Below are 21,264 nucleotides of genomic sequence, written 5' to 3'. Positions count from 1 at the left end.
GTTATTGTGAAGTGGAAACGCTTAGGATGTCAGGTATGAAGGTAAGACCCAGATGCAGACCACGTTGAATAAACAATAGTTGAATATTCCAACAGGGGCAGGCAATAGACAGGTCAAGGCAGGCAGGGGTCAGTAAATCAGAGGTGGGGCAACGGTACCGAGCGGAAGGCAGGCTCTGGGTCAGGGTAAGGCAGAGGTTGGTAATCCGGAGGGGAGCAAAGGTACAGGTCGGCAGGCAGGCTCAGGCAGAGTGGTCAGGCAGGTGGGCTCAGAGTCAGGAAAGGCAAGGGTCAAAACCAGGAGGGCGAGAAAAGAGAGGCTGGGAAAAGCAGGAGCAGAGACACAAAACGCTGGTTGACTTGAACAAACAAGACAAACTAGCAACAGACAAATAGAGAACACGGGTATAAATACACAGGGGAAAATGGGGAAGATGAGCGACACCTGGAGGGAGGTGGAGACAATCACAAAGACAGGTGAAACAGATCAGGGTGTGACATTGGAGCAACAACGGCTCAGCCTCGAAGTGATAGGCCACACAAGCTCACAGAACAGGACTGCCGAGTGCTGAAGCGTATAAAAATAGTCTGTCCTCGTTTGCAACACTCACTACAGAGTTCCAAACTGCCTCTGGAGGCAACGTCAGCACAAGAACTGTTCATCGGGAGCTTCATGAAATGGGTTTCCATGGCCGAGCAGCCGCACACAAGCCTAAGATCACCATGTGCAATGCCAAGCGTCAGCTGGGGTGGTGTAAAGCTCGCCGCCATTGGACTCTGGAGCAGTGGAAACGCGTTCTCTGCAGTATTGAATCACACTTCACCATCTGGTAGTCCGATGGACAAATCTGGCTTTGGCAGATGCCAGGAGAACGCTACCTGCCAGAATGCATAGTGCCAACTGTAGAGTTTGGTGGAGGATGAATAATGGTCTGGGGCTGTTTTTCATGGTTCGGGCTAGGCCCCTTAGTTCCAGTTAAGGGAAATCTTAACACTACAGCATGCATTACATTCTAGGCAATTCTGTGCTTCCAACTTTATGGCAACAGTTTGGGGAAGGCCCTTTCCTGTTTCAGCATGACAATGACCCCGTGCACAAAGCGAGGTACATACAGATATGGTTTGTCAATCTGTGTGGAAGAACTTGACTGGACTGCACAGAGCCCTGACTTCAACCCCATCAAAGTCCTTTGGGATGAATTGGAACACAGACTGCGAGCCAGGCCTAATCGCCCAACAACTGTGCCCGACCTCACTAATGCTCTTGTAGCTGAATGGAAGCAAGTCCCCGCAGAAATGTTCCAATATCAAGTAGAAAGCCTTCCCAGAAGAATGGAGGCTAAGAAAGAGGAGTGGGAGGCCCCGGTGCACAACTGAGCAAGAGGACAGCAAAAACACCAGTCTCAACATCTACAGTGAAGAGGCAACTCCGAGATGCTGGCCATCTAGGTAAAGTTGCAAAGAAAAAGCCATATCTCAGACTGGCCAATAAAAAGAAAATATTAAGATGTGCAAAAGAACTCAGACACTGGACAGAGGAACTCTGCCTAGAAGGCCAGACTCCTGGAGACGCCTCTTCACTGTTGACATTGAGACTGGTGTTTTGCAGGTATTATTTAATGAAGCTGTCAGTTGAGGACTTGTGAGGCATCTGTTTCTCAAACTAGACACTAATGTACTTGTCCTCTTGCTCAGTTGTGCACCGGGGCCTCCCGCTCCTCTTTCTATTCTGGTTAGAGACAGTTTGCGCTGTTCTGTGAAGGGAGTAGTACACAGCGTTGTACGAGATCTTCAGTTTCTTGGCAATTTCTCGCATGCAATAGCCTTCATTTCTCAGAACAAGAATAGACTGGCGAGTTTCAGAAGAAAGTTATTGGTTTCTGGCTATTTTGACCCTGTAATCGAATCCACAAATGCTGTTGCTCCAGATACTCAACTAGTCTAAAGAAGGCCAGCTTTATTGCTTCTTTAAGTAGGACAACTGTTTTCAGCTGTTTTTTAAATTTAGCAGTGCTAACATAATTGCAAAATGGTTTTCTAATGATCAATTAGCCTTTTAAAATGATACACTTGGATTAGCTAACACAACGTGCCATTGAAACACAGGTGTGATGGTTGCTGATAATGGGCCTCTGTACGCCTATGTAGATATTCCATAAAAAATCTGCCATTTCCAGCTACAGTAGTCATTTACAACATTAACAATGTCTGCATTGCATTTCTGATCAAGTTGCTGTTATTTTAATGGACAAAAAAATTACTTTTCTTTCAAAAACAAGGAAATTTCTAAGTGACCCCAAACTTTTGAACGGTAGTGTACATGTTTCAAGCAGAACACCATAGTCCCTGTGCCCAAGAAAGCGAAAGTAACCTACCTAAATGACGAGCACCCAGTAGAACTCACGTCAGTAGCCACGAAGTGCTTTGAAAGGCAGGTCATGACTAACATCAGCACCATAATTCCAGAAAACCTAGACCCACTCCAATTCGCATACTGCCACAACAGATCCACAGATGACGCAATCTCAATCGCACTCCACACTGCTCTTTCCCACCTGGACAAAAGGAACACCAATGTGAGAATGCTGTTAGCTGACTAAAGCTCGGTGTTCAACACCATAGTGGTATATCTCACTGGTCATCCCCAAAGCCAACACTTCCTTTGGCCGCCTTTCCTTCCAGTTCTCTGCTGCCAATGACTGGAACGAATTGCAAAAATCAGTGAAGCCGGCATCTTATATCTTCCTCTATAACTTTAAGCATCAGATGTCAGAGCAGCAAATGGCCAAACTATCACTGTACACAGCCAATCTGTAAATAGCACACCCAACTACCTCATCCCCATATTGTTATTTATCCTCTTGCTATTTTGCACCCTAGTATCTCTCCTTGCACATCATCATCTGCACATCTATTACTCCAGTGTTAATGCTAAATTGTTATTATTCCGCCTCTATGGCCTATTTATTGCCTTACCTCCCTACTCTTCTACTTCTGCACACACTGTACATAGATTTTTCTATTGTGTTATTACCTGTACGTTTGTTTGTGTAACTCTGTGTTGTTGTTTTTGTCACATTGCTTTGCTTTATATTGGCCAGGTCGCAGTTGTAAATGAGAACTTGTTCTCAACTGGGCTACCTGGTTAAATAAAGGTGAAATAAAAATAAATCAAATAAAAAATAAATACGATGAGACAGCCTATAGGGACAACAACCTGTCCCTCATTTTGAGCAAGACAAAGGAGCTGATAGTGGACTACAGGACAAGGAGGCCCTAACAGGCCCCCATTAGCATCGATGGGGCTGTAATGGGGCGGGTCGAGAGTTTCAAGTTCCTTGGTGTCCACATCACCAACAAACTATCATGGTCCAAACACACCAAGACAGTCATGAATAGGGCACGACAACATTTTTTCCTCCTCTAGAGACCGAAAAGATTTGGCATGGGTCCCCAGATCCTCAAAGTTGTCAGAGGAAGTCCCAAAAAATGGTCAAAGACTCCAGTCACCCAAGTCATAGACTGGTCTCTCTGCTACCGCACGGCAAGCGGTACCGGAGCACCAAGTCTAGGTCCAAAAGGTTCCTTAACAGCTTCTACCCCCAAGCCATAAGACTGCTGAACAATTAATCAAATGGCCACTATTTACATTGACCATCTTTGTTTTTACATTGCTGCTACTTGCTGTTTATTATCTATGCATAGTCACTTTACCCCTAACTACATGTACAAATGACCTCGACTAACCTGTACCCCTGCACATTGACTCGGTACTGGTACCTCCTGTATACAGCCTCGTTACTGTTATTATATTGTTACATTTTATTATATATTTTACTTTATTTATTTAGTAAATATTTTCTTAACTCTATTTCTTGAACTTCATTGTTGGTTAAGGGCTTGTAAGTAAGCATTTCACAGTTCACATGCGCCGAATACCTGTTGTATTCTGCGCATGTGACAAATACATTTGGATTTGATTTAAAGGAATCCAGCGTTAACCTGCAGGAGTATGTTAAGTTCTGACTGTTTGTTGCAATCAAGCCCATGTAATTCAGATGAGATTGGTAAGAATAGGCCCATTTTAATTCAGCAGTGAGAAATACGTTTGTTATAGGTACTGTAGTTCAGGATCTCAGCCATTTAACTGGGAAGGAATCTAAATCTTCACTAATGTTGAACTCAACAAGCCCCATTTTCACTCATTAGCATGGAATGCAAATGCAGTTGCAATCACCTACAGTATTTATGTAGGGCTATGATCATTCTGCTTAGTAGCAACAGCACTTGTGAAACAATCCTGGATAATTTGCGATGCAAAGATTGAACTGTGCAACTGCCTCAGTCTAAATCAGTTTAAGAGCCACCCTTAGTAAACCTAAACGTTTTCGCATGTGTGTTTGTATGTGTATACAGCATATTTGTTTCTGTGTATGTCTCTATCTAAGTAGTTTATCCTTTTTAATATCCATTGCTATGAAATTGATATTCTATGTGCATCAGTGGCCTGAGCTCCGCGGGACCATCTGCTATTTAATCACAAAATGGTGTTCGCAGGCTCAAAAGCAATGTGCGTATGTGCTGCTCGTGGAGTCTACGGTGGCATCACGCTGCATACAAAACAAGGACAAGCAGCTACCTCAAAGGAGCGCCACAGCAGAACTGCCTCTGGCCTCCACTCGACACAGGCTTTCTTCCTGGGGATGAAAGAGGAGTGTTTAAAGCACGAGGGCTTGAAGGTCTTACTTTCGGGTGTGTAGTTCCTTATTGTAGCCTTCACAGAGCATGCTCTGTATGATAAAGTTCAGACTTGGATTGCACTTGCTCTGTCTGAGGGGACACCACAGGGTGGAAGTTGGGGAGGGTTTTTGAAGACGGGGCCAAGGCGGAGCAAGGCTGACGGCTCCTCTGGGGTGAGAGAAGTGTGAGAGACGAGAGAGGACTTCTTATTTGTGGACAGATGGAGAAACCCCAGCTGCGAGAGAGAGATCCTCCCCTCTCTAAAGCAGAGATGTAACATACTATTGTGCAATCCAACCTTCAAAACCTCTGTTGGAGGGGTCTCTGTGGAGAGCATAAACTCTGGGGGTTGAAGCATGTCTCATTAGAAATTGGAGCTCGGAATGTTTTTCTCTGAGCCCTGTGTCTTGAGATGCCACCTGGTCTTGTCAGGTTGCAAATGCTGCACCCAGCTTAGGAGCTCAAGTACAAGCCCACTGCCAGGGATGCCATGGCAAGGGCAGAGCCCTTGGTACTAGGCTCATCTAATTGACACTCTCTCTCTCTTATCTCACTCCTTCTGTCCCTCTCTTTCTCTGTCTTCTCTCCAGGGGCTGCACGGATGTGGTGTGCTGTGTCGTATTCGTCGTCTTCATCCTCGGCTACATCGCTCTGGGCACCGTGGGTGAGTTGTCATGTTGCTGCTTATTTCATCAGACATGTTGGTTTCACAACACCACAGCCCACCCTGTGATGATGCTCCACGTTGTGCGAGTCTAAGTCCCGTGTGTGTGTGTGTGTGTGTGTGTGTGTGTGTGTGTGTGTGTGTGTGTGTGTGTGTGTGTGTGTGTGTGTGTGTGTGTGTGTGTGTGTGTGTGTGTGTGTGCATGCATTCGTCTGCGTTCATGAGTTTCTGCTTGCCTAGCTCTCATCTTGACAAAGTCTTTGGGTGGGAAAGGGAAATGCATTTAACCCAACCCTTCTGAATCAGAGAGGTGCGGGGGGCTGCATTGATCGATGTTCACGTCATCGGCGCCCAGGGAGCAGTTTTTTTCCACCTTGCCCGGCTCGGGGATTCGAACTGCTTTCCACCGACTGCGTTGCCATTTAAATGCTAGATAACGTTTTGTATTGGATCCCATTTTGCATTGAGCAACAGAGCCTCTGGTATTGTGAAGTGTGTGGGAGGTGGAAATATGAGTACTTGAATTTCCCCAGAGACAGACCCATTCCTTAATGAGTGGGAGTCAGCAACATCAGAGTCTAATGATTTTATGTGAGTCACTTTCTGAGGTTACTGTATGGCATCTCCCTAATCTGTGCGTCTAATCTCTTGATTGGGGGATTGACCATGTTCTCCAGAGTTATGGGTGACATCTTCTGGCCTCCATTCCTTTTAAGGGACTTTGAGTAATTGTGCGTGGCGACGTAAACGCAGCCTTACTGCAGTGTGTTCCTCTCAGTAGATTGGAATGTATCATGTGACTCTCCTCACACGCACACACCTCAGTCTGTACAGACACAGACATGCATGCTTAAACACACACACACACGCGTGCACACACACAAACACATTTGTTTTACTATTCTTGTGGGGACCAAACAATTGATTCCCATTCAAAACCCTATGTTCCCTAATCTTTAGCCTAACCCTATCTCCTGAACCTTACCTCTAACCCCTAACCTTAAAGATAACCCCTAAGCCTAAAATATATTTTTTCCTTGTGAGAACCAGAAGGATAGTAAAACCAAACACACTCACTCACTCACTCACTCACACACACACACACACACACACACACACACACAAACAAACACACACACCCTAAATTAGTCAAATCAGCTGTCTTTTCTCAAAGTGCAGTCCCTCTGACTCCCATGTGCAGTGGAGTCACGTCTCAGTCTGGGCAGAGGAAGGACTGTCTGTTGCCCAATTACTTTAAGAGAGCCAGAGCCATGAAAATGGAGGTGACTTCAAATAGACGCTGGCGTGTTCGCAATTTCGTGAACAGCTTTTCATTCTTTCTCCTCGCCCGTGGTCTTCCTCATGCATAAGCTCTCCGTTTCATCCTGACTATTGGGTGAGGCAGGTACCGTGTTGTTGGCTAGAAAGGGAATAAAAAAGAATGACTTGTCCTCTGAAGTAATTATTTTCTGTTAACGTCTTGAACAGGTTAGAAAAACAAATTTGCAGCTTGGATTGAATTTCAGAGTAGTCTCAAAAGATACAGACTGGTGTTGAAAGAGTGTTCCAATAATTGGATTACCTTGGCCTTGGTTTTGTTGGTGGATGCTTTTTGCATCACTTTGATATTTAAAATAGAAATTGTGCACCAATATTGAATTTTAAAAGACTTTGAAGTGCCATTTTTAATATAGTGCCCTTTAATATAGACCTCAAGGAAAATTCAACAAATCAGATTTTCTATATGAATAAAGACTTGCTGAAGTGCCACATTTCAGCATTTTTACATGTCCCTCCGGGCACCTTCTGTGACTTCTAGGGAGATTTTAACAAGTTTTCACTATTATTGTTATACCCTAGTTATTTTTGTTTGCCTTGACAAAGTAATTTCTAAAATATTATTATTTATTTTATGTGATTAGTGACTCATTTACGTATGTCCCTCATTTTAAGGTCAACCCTGTTACCTAAGCAGAACTCTCAATTTAATATGAGTAAACTATTCCTTTTTAAATGTTATTTTCTAAAGAAACATTGAGCATCTAATAGTCAAATCATAGTGTAAAAACAGGGGAGCTGGTTTTACCCTTTTTGGCCATTTTCTGGTGTTTTGTGATGGAAAACTGACCATAATACGTAAACCCTGTAACCCATAGGCTATTTCTTGTTTTACAATTAAATGTATTGCATTCAATTGTCTCTCCCTGTTGCACGAATCAAGCTTCCATTCCCCCTGTCACAAGGGGATTTTTGGCTGTTACTTCATATGGCACTTAACAGGCACTTACTAAAGTCATTTTTTAAATGTAACCTCTTGAGATGGGAAAACTTGTATTTTTTTTATGAAGTTAAACATGTGCCCTTTATGACAATGTTAAAAGTAGTTGAAATCAAAATGTTAAAAAAAAAAATTTTATACTAATTTACACTTCTCAAAAGGTACCGAATTGGTGAAACGACCCAGTGGTTTTCACTCATATTATCTCTCTGTATTCTGTAAGGGTAGTCTCGCAAGGTTTTCAGGTCGTCCTGTAATTGCTGGACAGCCAGCTCTCAGCTTGACTCGCTAATCTTTTCATATCTGGCTTTTCTGATTGTGATTCATAATAGGAGTCTACCTTTTGATCCCGTTTGACCTGCATTTTTTAAATTCTGAAGTGATTATGTTAGTGTGTGTTACAGGCGGGCAGAATATTCCCATATACACACAGCCAGGGAGGTCCTGTCACTGACTCGTAAATGCCCAGAGTGATTGACAGTTGAAGGGGCAGGGAATGAGGCTAATGATGTGGCCGTTTTGTCTGGTTGCAGCCTGGATCCATGGCGACCCCAGGAAGGTGGTCTACCCCACCGACAGCCACGGACAGTTCTGTGGACAGCAGGGGACCCCCAACGCGTGAGTATAAAGAAAGATGCCAATCTTTTAGTGCACTTGGAAGAGATACAAAGCAGCTTGGGAGGTGTGTCGGTTTTAACACTTTTGACACCTGCAATACGGCACAAACAATCTCAGAGAAATCATAACGCAGAGAAACTGCTTTTCCCTACGATTTAATATCCGGCCTCAGCATGTCAGTTGTATTAGCCTTAGTGAGTTGTGGACAGTGGAAGGTAGACCCCCTAAATGGCAGGTAATCTAGTAAAGAAAACAAGTAGGTGGCCAGTATGATGCAGGAAAACATTTTGTGAACTATATACAGGTTCAATTTATAATAATACAAATAAGGAGCAACGTTGCCTGAAGAAGACTATAGTTGAAACACGTTGCAGTTGTGCGTCCTGTTATGATAATCATAGGCTGATCTTTGTCAATATAATCTGAATATAGTTTTTCTATAGGTTTTCCTGCATCACACTGGCTGCCTACTAGTTGTATTAGTCTGTAATATTTAGTTTATTGAGTGCTTTGCGCACCGTGTATGAAAAGCGCTTTATAAAGAAGCATTAACGACCACCACGGACTTTCCTGCTCCCTGTGTTTTTACAACACTGTTTGACAGACAGATCAATCTGCTGTTAGATTTTCAATACAACGTTTGTTCTCAGCGTTCTCTAATAAAACTGCCGTTGTCTTCGTGTTGGGAAACTAATGACTATTCTCTCCATTTCCCTGTGGTTACAGCAACAAAGCCATATTATTCTACTTCAACATATTGCAATGTGCCAATCCTGCCGTTCTCATTAACCTCCAGTGCCCTACAACCCAGGTGAGAGCTGCCTCTTAACGCTGCAGACATTATGCTATTATGTTCCCGCTCGTTTTTTCTCGCTTGTTCTCTGTCATTAAGCGTTGATTAATGCTTGGCTGTCCCTTTCCTCGTCTCTTCCCAGCTCTGTGTCTCCAAGTGCCCGGACAGATTTGCCACATACCTAGACATGCAGTACAACTACAGGTACAACAAGAGCTACTGGGAGTATTACAAGCAGTTCTGCAAGCCGGGCTTCGACAATCCTAGAAAGGTACCGAGACTGATGCCTCCAGTCACTTATGGTCTCACTTATCAAGTCCTTGAGTGTTCTGAAACAGATATCTTCTGTAATGGTTATCTATCTATAAGTCGGTGGAGTACTCACGTCCACTGCAGCCGTTTTCAGCTCAATATTAAAATATTTTCTATGGAGCATTTAAGTACATTACTGTGATTGTTTTAAATGAAAATGTTCAAAAAGAAACAAAAATAGCTTCCTAGCAAAGAGCAAGCAAGAATTTTGCTAGGACTGTCTAGGAGTGGTCTTAGTGGGGAGGGGGAAACTGATAACTAGCTGTTATTGGCAGTGAGGTTTTGAACTCTCTTTCTTATTGGTCCATTAACTAATTTACCGCCTAGTGATGTCACCAGACAGGCCAAAACTCCATCCCACCAAAATAGGTAGAAATTTCAGGCAGTGTTTTCAGACAGCTCTTACACAATTCCACAGTATTATTCCAATTAGGGCTGACCCCAATTAGTCGACTGGTTGATTGTTTGGTCGATAGGCTGTTGGTTGACCAATATTTTTTTTTGAGCAGTAGCATATATATATATATATATATATATATTATTTTTTCTTATGGCACACGAGAAACCTGCCTGATTCACACCCATCTCAGTAAACGAATCCATTGCGGAGGCCGTAGGGATGGCACAGCCCAAGAAGAAGGGGAGTGTGGCTAAAATGCACAATGCACAATATCTCTGCAGAATTCTTTCTCTCCCGACAATTTGTGCACATTTATTGTTTCTTTCATAACTTCATTTTGTGAATTGTTTGCGTTGGATGGTTAGTGTATATCAATTCACCATTACATATATCACCAGTAGTACATTTATCATTAATTCCTATCATTTCTAATCTACAATGTTACGGTAATTTCTATTCATGCATTCAATATATTATTATTCCAGTCTATTATCATTCTCATTGTCGGAGTGGACACGTTGTTTGCAGAACACACAACCTATGCTTGTGAGAAACAATTTTCGGTTTATTTCATTCCATTTACGAGTTTTGTCAATTTAGTCAGTGTCTTTTGTTTGGAGTGCTCATGTCAATGTTGAGTAAGGACGCGTACCTGATTACGCATAGGAGTAGGTCTATAGGCTACAAATGTAGGCATGTAAATGTGCCCATTTGGGGATGTCTGATACTCTTTCTGATTGGCTTAACGCACCACCACTAATGAGTTGTGGAGCTTCTCAAAGTAATGTTTTCTTCACCTCAAACAGCAAGCCAACAAAGTCTGTTTTTACATCCATTGAGAATGACAATAGTTCCTCAATGTATTTGAAAAATCTTTCCAGCTCTTCCTTTCAATAACCACTCGGCATGAAAGGGAAAAAATATCATGCTGTGATCCAGTGGAAACGTCATGAAACAGGCCTGCCTAATGACCTCTTATCCCTTGCGCAAAATAGCCTACAACTGTGTTTGTCCTGAGCTCACTGGTGCAGGAAACAATAAGCTCCCAGGATATTTTATACAATGTTGCAAGTTTGCTAGCACAAGCTTTGGGCCTGACCCAAGTTGATACAATGCTTCAAGTTTGTTGCAGACAGGCCATGCATTGCCAATGTGATTTATATGATATTTATTTTTATCCAGATATTTTCTACCTGCAGGCCGCAATGTTTTTGTTTGTTGGCTTTATGTAGGCTTTTTATTTTACATTGTTTGTAATGAAGACACAGGGAGTCAGGAAGCAAGTGCAGTTGGTAAGTTTAATAACAAGAAACATGAAGATATACAAAACCAATACTCCCTGAAGACTGAGGCTAATGAGGGCTAAATGAAGGTGAAGTAATAAAAGTAATGATGAAGTCCAGGTGTGCTTAGCGATGGGGAGCAGGTGTGTGTAATGATAGTTGCCAGGTGTGCGTAATGTAGGTTGCAAGGACCGGTGGTTAGTAGTCTGGCGGCGTCAAGCACCGGGGCGGGAGTAGGCGTATCATCATTGGCAATGAAAGTTATGTTTTAGGTTTGTGTCACTTTCATTTAGATTTGGATAGAATTTAGATTAACCCCTTGACAATGATTTTGAGATATGAAGATGTTATTATGAATGAAATGAAACAGTTCCACGAAAATGTGCACATGAAAACCATAACTGGAAGGCAGATGGGTAGAAATGGTAAGATAAATTGGCATTCCACATGAGAAAGGTTGACAAATCCTCGTGTAGCCTATTACCAGCAACTTCAGGAGAGTAACGGCAGAATCTGCGAAAGCCAGCAGGAGGGAGAGGAGGATGATCGGGTCAGGTTAAGGTTTTTTTCCTTCTGGTTATCTTGTTATTTGGCTCCCTCTTGACTCATTTCTGTCTTATTTCATCAAACAGTGTGCTTAAAACATCAGATAAGCTTAATACATATAGTTGATTTTATTTAATCACAAAGGGTGTGTCTATACATGGAAAATACACGTTTTCAAATTTAGACCAATCGATTAGTCGAAAGAACAGATGACTTTTGGTCGACCATGATTTGTTTTAAACGGGGACAGCCCTAGTGGAAATATATATAAAACACAGGAGAATCATGATTTTGACCACACTGGGCCTTTAAAGGAACTTTCTCTGTTCTTGGAATTAAAATAAGATCAATAATAGTGTTCAATAGTAGCGACCAAGGCCCTTCCTTTTCAGGAATTCAAATCTTATTGGCGTCAGATTGAGTAATTTAGTTGTTGCATAGAATATATCTTGTTGTATAGAAATGATACAAAGCAATATCATTGGATGTGTTTTTCTGTAAGTACTAGGCCTAATGTACTATGTAAGGAAACAAATGAGAATGTCATTTGAAAGTCCTGTGAGAGAAAAGCGTGAGGATGGCGGCATCTGCTGATGTCACTCACAGCTCTGTGATACTGGTCCATGTTCGTCAGACATGCTGGCATGGCACCTCAGATGAGACTTAGAGAGACAGAAAGAGAGAGGAAGGGGGGAAGGGAGAGTGTGAGAGATGGTGTGTGGGAACTCATAATCACACTGTTACTGCTGAATCGTTGGTTCTCCCACCCACACTGTCTACTCAGTCAGTACCCAGAGCAGAGTGATAACTGAGGAATAGAAGATAGATCAGAGAGGGTTCCCTACCAGTCTGTTCTGTACTGCATGACAGACAGTTGTCTGTTCCGAGTCAGCTCAGCCACACGCCCACTCCCCTCATGGTCCTGTTGGATAATGGCAAAGTCATAGGATATGATGATAGGATATCTTACCAGTCATCCTAACCTAAAATACACGTTTTAATATTCCGACCAATTTATTCGTCGAAAGAACAGACGACTTATAAAAACTCAAGTCTGAGGCTTTGAGGTCACCAAGTGGGTATTGTTTGACTTCTTCTCCCTCTCGCCTTTTCTCTGTTTAGTCCGTTGCACAAGTCTTGAGAGATGAGGACTGCCCTTCCATGATAGTGCCAAGCAGACCTTGTAAGTGAATCCAGGTTCTGCACACAGTTCATCCTCTATCATTATTGTGACTTCCATACTGTCTATTCCTAAGACTTAGATTCTGTGGGAGGGGAGGGCATGTGACGGGTTGGAAAAGGGATGTATATATATATCACAGTGTATGAAATTTAAATACCAAATTGTCAAAATATTTGTTTGTGTGTTTCAGTCCTCCAGCGGTGCTTCCCAGACTTCATCACCAGGAACGGGACGCTAACTGTCGCCAACAAGACCGTCTTCAAAGACGGCTTAGGTAAAACAAGGAGCGTGATCGATCTCCGAGACGCTGCCAAGTAAGTCCTGCTCTCCCGATTGTCGCTCTGCAGAAGCCTTTGTTGTTGTCGAAATCTTGGAATTTCTGCCGAGAGAGACTATGGGATGAATTGTGTAAGTGGGAGGCCTATTAGGGGTGGTGGATTGACATGGTTGAATATTTTTGACCAGATTAATTAACGCTGTACAAATCTGTTCACTGTGGCCTCATTGAGGCCATGTTTGGGAATTCAAATGCATTTAAACTATTATTGTCATAGGGATTCTAACTTGGAACCCAGAGTCAACTGGACAGCTATTGCAGGGTAGGACAACTGGGCCATGATCACTCATGCCCAGTAGAGTGTGGAGTGTGGATCGTTCATGCACATTGAAAGCCGTCTATGCATGTTTGCATGGAAATGCAGCTCACGCTGTAGCTTCAGAGTAGTACAGTTAAGTGACTTTCCTCATGCTATGCATATACAGTCTATAAAACGATCAATACGTATGGATTAACTTGTGGGAGAGATAAGAGAAGAGCAATTAAGGCAGATGCAGGGTCTTGATAGTTTTGTGTTAACGAGCTGCCATCATTAGTTCATCATGTTTGCTTTTGAAAGAAGGATGCTATGACCAGTTGAATGCTTTTCCTTTTTTAGCCAAGTTACCGCCATGCAGCAAGGAGTGGAAAGGTCTCAAACTAATTACAGTATTTTAACCTTTAACCGTAGCCTTCTGTAGCCCCGAGCTCACTGTCTGCAAACTAACCTTCCCACCTGACTGTGCGTCATGGGTAATCTGCTGCTGTTCCTCTCCGACTGTGGCCGTGGAAAGGAAAGAGGACAGATTACCTTCAAATGTTGCCTGATGTGGAGCTAACATCCATATTGAAGCCCTAACAAAGAGTAACAACTTAGCTTACAGTTAATGTACTATATTGGTCTTTAAAAGCTGAGAGTTACGTCACCCCCTAGCTTTCATCAACATCTCCCTTCAGTGATATTTTCTTATCATAATGTTTGCAAAGATTTCATTTCGTGAAACTGGATAAGAGCAGCCTCAGCATCAGATTAATGCAGTAATTAGTGTTATTACCACAGTAATTATCACAAGTTATTTATATATCGGCCTAGCTCTGACTTTCATAGACTATATTTGAACACAAATAGAGTTACACAGGTGACTAGTCATCTAATGTAATCTGCATTGTTTTGACTGGTAATGTCATTATTTTGACTGGTAATGTCATTGTTTTGACTGGTAATGTCATTGTTTTGACTGGTGTAATGCTTTTGTTATGACAGGTGTAATGCCATCTTTCATCTCGCCCAAACTTTGAGCTGTGTATGTCCTCGGCATCTGTAGTTAGGATGACTGCGCCACCATTTCCTATTAGAAATGACAGTCTTTGTAGAGGGGCGTTTTTGTCAAAGAAAAAAAAAAAAATCTCTCCAGCTCTTCTTCTGTTGATGGTGAACCCTCAGGCATGGCTCATCTCACCCTCACGCATGATTTGTCAACAGCCCATAAGTGCCTTTCACATATTTTCCCCTGAATGCCAAGCACTTCAAAGAGTTGTCCAAGGACAGAGCATTTCCTTCCAATTACACTGCCTCCCACCAAAAACTTTAACAAAGCGTCAATTATTTTGTTTTCGACAGGTTTGGCCAAACTCCATCTGTTAACGCCTGGTCTGTGGAGTGCGTTAGGCACAATAGCACAGCACTTATGGTTTCATTGGTACACACAGAATTACCAGGGCTCCTTTTTCCTAACAACAAAATTACTTTAGTAGGTTGCATTATGTGCTATTATAGTTGTACGGTCATGGGCTTTTTAGAGAAATATGATGGTCCAGATGAAATAAATGCCTAGAGTGAGCTTTCCTCCTGACGGGTGGTAGCTGTCCTCATAAAACAGACCGAGATTGGTGCTCGACTCACGAGACATTCTGCACAGCTCCAGGGGAAGGTTGGTTCTAGTCTCTTGCTACTGCTGTTCACCAGTCCTGTAGAGTCTGATAATCTAGTGAGTAAAAGCATCAGCGAATACTTTGGGTCAGATATCTACAATAACACTCTAGAGGAAAAAAAAGGTTCCAAATGGGTTCTTCGGCTGTCCCCACAGGATAACCCCTATTGGTTCCAGGTAGAACCAAAATGGTTCTACCTGCAACCAACAAGGTTTCTTCAAGGGATATCCTATGGGGACAGCCGAAGAACACTAAGGTTCTAGATAGCACCTTTTTTTCCAAGAGTGTAGCGTTGTCAGTTTACCAATGCAGTAACGAGGACTCACAAAGCCAGATATTTGCACAACGTTTTGTCACGGAAGAGCTGTAGGTACAGTGGTTCTATGGTGGATATCTGATGAAGTATTCCTGGTGATTTTTGCCATCAGCTCTTTGTCCAGCTTGTACTGTACATTGAACTGTTACCATTTTCTGCTTGTTCATGTAGTTATGACAGAAAGAGATGCCTATAGAATAACTAAGCTTCAAGACCCATTTGTATGTATTAATAATCCTCGTTCCTGAGGGTTCCTTTGCTACTGTGGAGGAGTAGTAACCTGCTGCTTCAGTCATAGAGAGCATTGCTGCTTCCTAGCGCTTTGATAACACTAATATGTTGATGTGTGACACATTTATAAGGGACGCCTGCCTACAACCTGTGCCGTCTCCCAGCGTTCTACAGCCCCCTCATAAGATGCAGTGTGTCGTTACCCTGTGCTGTGTGTGCAAGTGAGAGGGATTGCAACACAACACAGGCCAATGTTCTCTCCGTAAATGAGCATGTTCTCATTCTTTATTTCTCACTCAATCTTTCGCTCTCGCTTCTCCTCTCCCTCCCGCACAGTGGCATTACCAGTCTGCTAGACGCCAAGGAGGTTGGCATGAAGATCTTTGAGGACTATGCCAACTCCTGGTACTGGATCTTAATGTAAGATCGACACACGTGTGTCCTCGTGCATTCATGCATGTATTTTTGTATGTGTATATGTTTTACTGTGGTCCTCACTCTTACACAAAAGGTGTGTTTGTGTGTGTTTCTAGAGGTCTGGTGATAACCATGGTGGTCAGCCTGGCCTTTATCCTGCTGCTACGGTTCACAGCCGGGGTGCTCCTGTGGCTCATCATCTTCGGAGTCATCGCTGTGGTGGGCTACGGTTAGTAATACAGTACGCTCTCCGTCACTGACCCAACAGCTACTTTAGCCTCACTAAAAGAGCACAATAGCATCTTTAGTACATTATCCACACTTCACCAGCCCATACGGTACTGAAGGTAAACATACCGCTACAGTATGTAGATTTGTGTGGGAGACAGTGTCCACATCGTCTCACTTCCAGCTGTCAGTCAACCCCTCTGTTGTCATGGCAAGCGAAATGTAGCAGATGTACAGGTGCAATATCTCACCGTGTCACATCTCTCTCTCTCTCTCTCTCTCTCTTTCTCTCTCTCTCTCTCTCTCTCTCTCTCTCTCTCTCTCTCTCTCTCTCTCTCTCTCTCTCTCACTCTTCTCTGTCTTTCTCAGGGATCTGGCACTGCTACTGGGAGTTCAGTACACTGAGAGGGAAGCCGCACGGGGATGGTGACGTCACCATCTCTGACATCGGCTTTCAGACGGACTTCAGAGTTTACCTGCAGCTCAGTCAGACCTGGCTCATCTTCAGTGCGTGGGCATCCACTTCTCCCATCTATTTGTTTAGCACAGGAAATACAAGCCTAGCACAAGGCTGTCAGCTCCGTTTACTGTGTGTATCACAAGGTGCAGAGTCTCTTGAACTTGCTGTGAAGCAGTTGGATGCAAAACATGTCTGCTGGTGTTGCGTTTGCTTCTCAATCAGTCAATTAATTAGAGATGGGGAAACCATAGTATTTCCTGTTAACTGTATGCAACCTGATATTGCTTAAATAAATTGGGCAAACGCCAGGAGAGGCTATGGTCTGAGGAATAGCACGTTGTTTCTGCTTAATAGTAATCGTTTGTGTTGCAGTGATCTCCCTATCGGTCATTGAGGCGGTCATCATAATAATCCTGATATTCCTGAGGAGGAGAGTGCGCATCGCCATCGCTCTGCTGAAGGAGGGGAGCAGGTGAGTGGCAATCTTTTCTCAGGAGAGTGACTCTGACCTTCTCTTGTTTTGTCACTTTGAATAGAACCCATCGTCTGTGTGCTCAGTGTTGGAACATGAACCTAACTTTTAACTACTCTTTCTCTTTCTCTCCATTCTCTCTCTCTTCGACCAGGGCCATTGGCTACATCATGTCCACTCTCTTCTACCCGATTATCACTTTTGTGCTACTGGCCATCTGCATAGCGTACTGGGCGGTCACTGCTGTGTATCCTCTCTATATATTTACCAAGCCTCATCCTCACTGTACTATGTGCACACTTTACACAGTTATTATGACATGCAGCGTTACCCATTGTAGCTACGGGTGAAGCATTCTGAGCTATCACCCATGGAGTCATAGTGATTGGAATATACTTGAACTTGACTGGAATTGAATTGAACCTAATAAAACTGCTGACCCCTTAGTGGAAATCCCAATATTGATGGCTCTTAGGCAGGTACAAATTGTGATGCTTGTTTCTGCTTCCATTCCTCTGTGTTGCCCTTAACTGGTTTTGCCCTCAGCTTCTTGGCGTCTTCTGGCGATGCTGTCTACAAGGTCATGTCGACGCAGGACAAATGCATGTATGCCAACCTCACCTGTGATCCAGAGGTTTGTTTTTCTCTCTGCTCTCTTCCTCTTTATCACATTGGTGTTATTGCTGTATTGAAAACGACTGTATGCTATTGGCCTTGAAATCCCGAACAGGAGTACACATCATTCAGCTGTGACTAGCTAGCCAGTGACAACATCTCTGAGCTCTGGTCACATTCGGTCTTTCATGAAATGGCACCCTACTCCCTATTCTAGGGAATCGACAATGGGAGAAGGGTGCTGTTGTATGCTCTGACCAGCTCAATATAGGGAATTGGGTGCCATTTCCTTCTAACCCAATAACTTCCCCTATCTCTCTAGACCTTCAGTCAGACCAACGTGACCAAGGTGTGCCCTGGCTCCCAGTGCACCTTTGCCTTCTACGGCGGCGAGAGCCTCTACCACCGCTACATCTTTGTGCTGCAGCTGTGTAACCTGCTGGTGTTTCTGTGGCTGGTCAACTTCACCATTGCCCTGGGACAGTGCACCCTGGCCGGGGCCTTCGCCTCCTACTACTGGGCCCTGAGGAAGCCCCAGGATATACCATCCTGTCCACTGTTCTCCTCCTTCAGTAGGGCTGTAAGGTAGGCTGGCTCAAATCCTTTCACTCGTCAGAAAACCCCCACCTTCATTGAATGGGGCGGCAGGTAGCCTAGCGGTTAGAGCTTTGGGCCAGTAACCGAATGGTTGCTGGATCGAATCCTCCGAGCCGACGAGGTAAAAAATCTGTCGTTCTGCCCCTGAGCAAGGCAGTTAACCCACTGTTCCCGCGCACGCCGAAGACATGGATGTCGATTAAGGCAGGCCCCCGTAACTCTCTGATTCAGAGGGGTTGGGTTAAATGCGGAAGGTCACACAACTGACTTTCCCTTTCCCAGTTATATGGGATTAGCACATAAGGAGGAGGGTGTTGGGTTGATTTCCCCTAAGGGAGTAATCCTAGTCCTGCACTATAAATCTATATTAATGGAGAGTCTCTATTAAGCATGCCTTCTAGTGAAGGGCTACACTTAATCTGTGTCCAGGAAACTGGCCCTAAGTGTGTTTAGGTGTTTAAGCCTATGATTTGAAGGTGGATGTGAGTGTGTGTATGGTGGATGTATACAGTGCATTCGGATAGTATTCAGACCCCTTGACTTTTTCCACATTTTGATACATTACAGCCTTATTCTAAAAAAGAATGAAATAAAAAAATTGTCCTCGTCAGTCTAGACACAATATTCCATAATGACAAAGCGAAAACAGATACCTTATTTACATAAGTATACAAACCCTTTGCCTTTTGACTCGAAATTGAGCTCAGGTGCATCCTGTTTCCATTGTTTCTACAACTTGGTTGGAGTCCACCTGTGGTAAATTCAATTGATATAGACAGGCACACACTTGAGCAAAAACCAAGCCATGAGGTTGAAGGAACTGTCCGTAGAGCTACAAGACAGGATTGTGTCGAGGCACAGATCTGGGGAAGTGTACCAAAACATTTCTGCAGCATTGAATGTCCCCAAGAACACATTGGCCTCCATCATTCTTCCAGAAGGACAACCATATCTGCAGTACTCCATCAATCAGGCCTTTATGGTAGAGTGGCCAGATGTAAGCCACTCCTCAGTAAAAGGCACATGACAGCCCGCTTGGAGTTTGCCAAAAGACACTTAAAGGACAGACCATGAGAAACGAGATTCTCTGGTCTGATGAAACCAAGATTGAAGGAAGAAACCTGGCACCATCTGGAGGACACCTGGCACCATCCCTACGTTGAATTATGGTGGTGCAGCATCATGCTGTGGAGATGTTTTTTACCTGCAGGGACTGGGAGACTAGTCAGGATCAAGGGAACGATGAATGAAGGTTCACATTCCAACAGGAAAACAACATTAAGCACATACCCAAGACAACACAGGAGTGGCTTGGGGACAAGTCTCTGAATATCCTTGATTGGCCCAGCCAGAGCTCTGACTTGAACTCGATCTAACATCTCTGGAGAGACCTGAAAATAGCTGTGCAGCGGTGCTCCCCATCCAACCTGACAGAGCTTGAGAGGATCTCAAGAATGGGAGAAACTCCCCAAATACAGGTATGCCAAGCTTGTAGCCTCATACCCAAGAAGGCTCTAGGCTGTAATCGCTGCTAAAGGTGCTTCAACAAAGTACTCAGTAAAGGGTCTGAATACTTAGGTAAATGTGATATTTCCGTTTTTTATTTGTAATAAATTTGCAAACATTTCTAAAAACCTGTTTTTGCCTTGTCATTATGGGTATTGTGTGTAAATTGATGAGTGGGAAAAAAACTATTTAATCAATTTTAAAATTAGGCTGTAATGTAATAAAATGTGGAAAAAGTCAAGGGTCTTGAATACCTTCCGAATGCACTGTAAGCAAATTTTTTCAACACACACATGAGCAGTTTGGTAATACAGCATATGGTGTATCTTCCAGGTACCACACAGGCTCTCTGGCATTTGGCTCTCTGATTCTGGCTGTAGTGCAGATGTTCCGCATTGTTCTGGAGTATCTGGATCACAAACTCAAAGGTGGGTTTTGTGCTCATACTAATAAACCCACTGCTTTTTTTATATGTTTATATACAGTGGTGTACATTTATTTTACCTTCATTTCATGACGATGATCATCATGCCTTTTCAGGTGCGCACAATGCTTTTGCCCGCTTCCTAATTTGCTGTCTCAAATGCTGCTTCTGGTGCCTGGAGCATTTCATCAAGTTCATGAACAGGAACGCCTACATCATGGTGAGTTTGGGACGGTGCAGAGTTAAATCTCTTGTTTTCAGACATTTACTTTCGATACCATTCCTTCAAGAACAGCAGATCAGGCAGTTCTGATAAACATCTTACGCAAACTGTTGGAATCATGAATACTTTCTCGCACCAGATCGCGATATATGGGAAGAACTTCTGCACCTCGGCTAAGGATGCTTTCTTCCTCCTGATGAGGAACGTAGTGAGGTAAGGCACTGTAAAGCTTGCTTTCCATTAGAATAGAGTGAGTCTGTCTGTCATGGGGGTGACTGTCTCTCTCTTGGGCCTCTGGGTTTCTCCAATGAGTTTCCTTTCCTCTGTAGGGTGGCAGTGCTGGACAAGGTGACAGACTTTCTGCTCTTCTTGGGAAAAGTGCTTATTTCAGGGAGTGTTGGTGAGTTCCCTGTCTTTCCCACACCCTGGTGTGCTGACTATGTCTAACCACTGTATGAGTCACGATACACAAAGGGAAGGAGTACTTTGAAACAGTGACACTGTGCATGCTTGACTTCAGGCGTCTCTTTGAAAGGCGCTATTTGTATTCTGGTTATTAGTCGTTCATTTTTCTATTGTTATTTTTTTTTCCTCCCAGGTGTTCTAGCGTTCTTCTTCTTCACCCGTAAGATACCAGTTATTCAAGAAGAAGTGCCATCACTAAACTACTACTGGGTCCCCCTGCTGGTAAGACATATCACTACATCAAAT

General features: G+C 43.4%; 1 protein-coding gene across 4 annotated transcripts in view; it reads left to right on the top strand.

Moving 5' to 3' along the window:
* The window catches only part of LOC115158012 (choline transporter-like protein 5-B), a 55,183-nt gene that overhangs the window by 29,674 nt on the left and 4,245 nt on the right, over positions 1-21,264 (top strand). For 2 of the 4 annotated variants that reach the window (XM_029706462.1, XM_029706463.1), the window contains exons 3-21: positions 5,330-5,403; positions 8,215-8,299; positions 9,026-9,110; positions 9,235-9,363; positions 12,756-12,816; positions 13,007-13,130; positions 13,371-13,415; positions 15,948-16,031; positions 16,145-16,257; positions 16,626-16,763; positions 17,089-17,188; positions 17,343-17,435; positions 17,735-17,822; positions 18,126-18,388; positions 20,240-20,334; positions 20,447-20,550; positions 20,693-20,766; positions 20,883-20,953; positions 21,152-21,240. In XM_029706462.1, the coding sequence (XP_029562322.1) occupies positions 5,330-5,403; positions 8,215-8,299; positions 9,026-9,110; positions 9,235-9,363; positions 12,756-12,816; positions 13,007-13,130; positions 13,371-13,415; positions 15,948-16,031; positions 16,145-16,257; positions 16,626-16,763; positions 17,089-17,188; positions 17,343-17,435; positions 17,735-17,822; positions 18,126-18,388; positions 20,240-20,334; positions 20,447-20,550; positions 20,693-20,766; positions 20,883-20,953; positions 21,152-21,240 (1,915 nt within the window). Of the gene's footprint in view, positions 1-5,329; positions 5,404-8,214; positions 8,300-9,025; positions 9,111-9,234; positions 9,364-12,755; positions 12,817-13,006; positions 13,131-13,370; positions 13,416-13,751; positions 13,785-15,947; positions 16,032-16,144; positions 16,258-16,625; positions 16,764-17,088; positions 17,189-17,342; positions 17,436-17,734; positions 17,823-18,125; positions 18,389-20,239; positions 20,335-20,446; positions 20,551-20,692; positions 20,767-20,882; positions 20,954-21,151; positions 21,241-21,264 lie in introns of all 4 variants that reach the window. The other 2 variants (XM_029706464.1, XM_029706465.1) reach the window with 2 other exon arrangements.

Source organism: Salmo trutta, chromosome 22 (genome assembly GCF_901001165.1).
Source record: "Salmo trutta chromosome 22, fSalTru1.1, whole genome shotgun sequence".
NCBI lineage: Eukaryota > Metazoa > Chordata > Actinopteri > Salmoniformes > Salmonidae > Salmo > Salmo trutta.
Note: the sequence above shows the minus strand (reverse complement) of the source record. Positions and strands in the feature narration are given on the sequence as shown.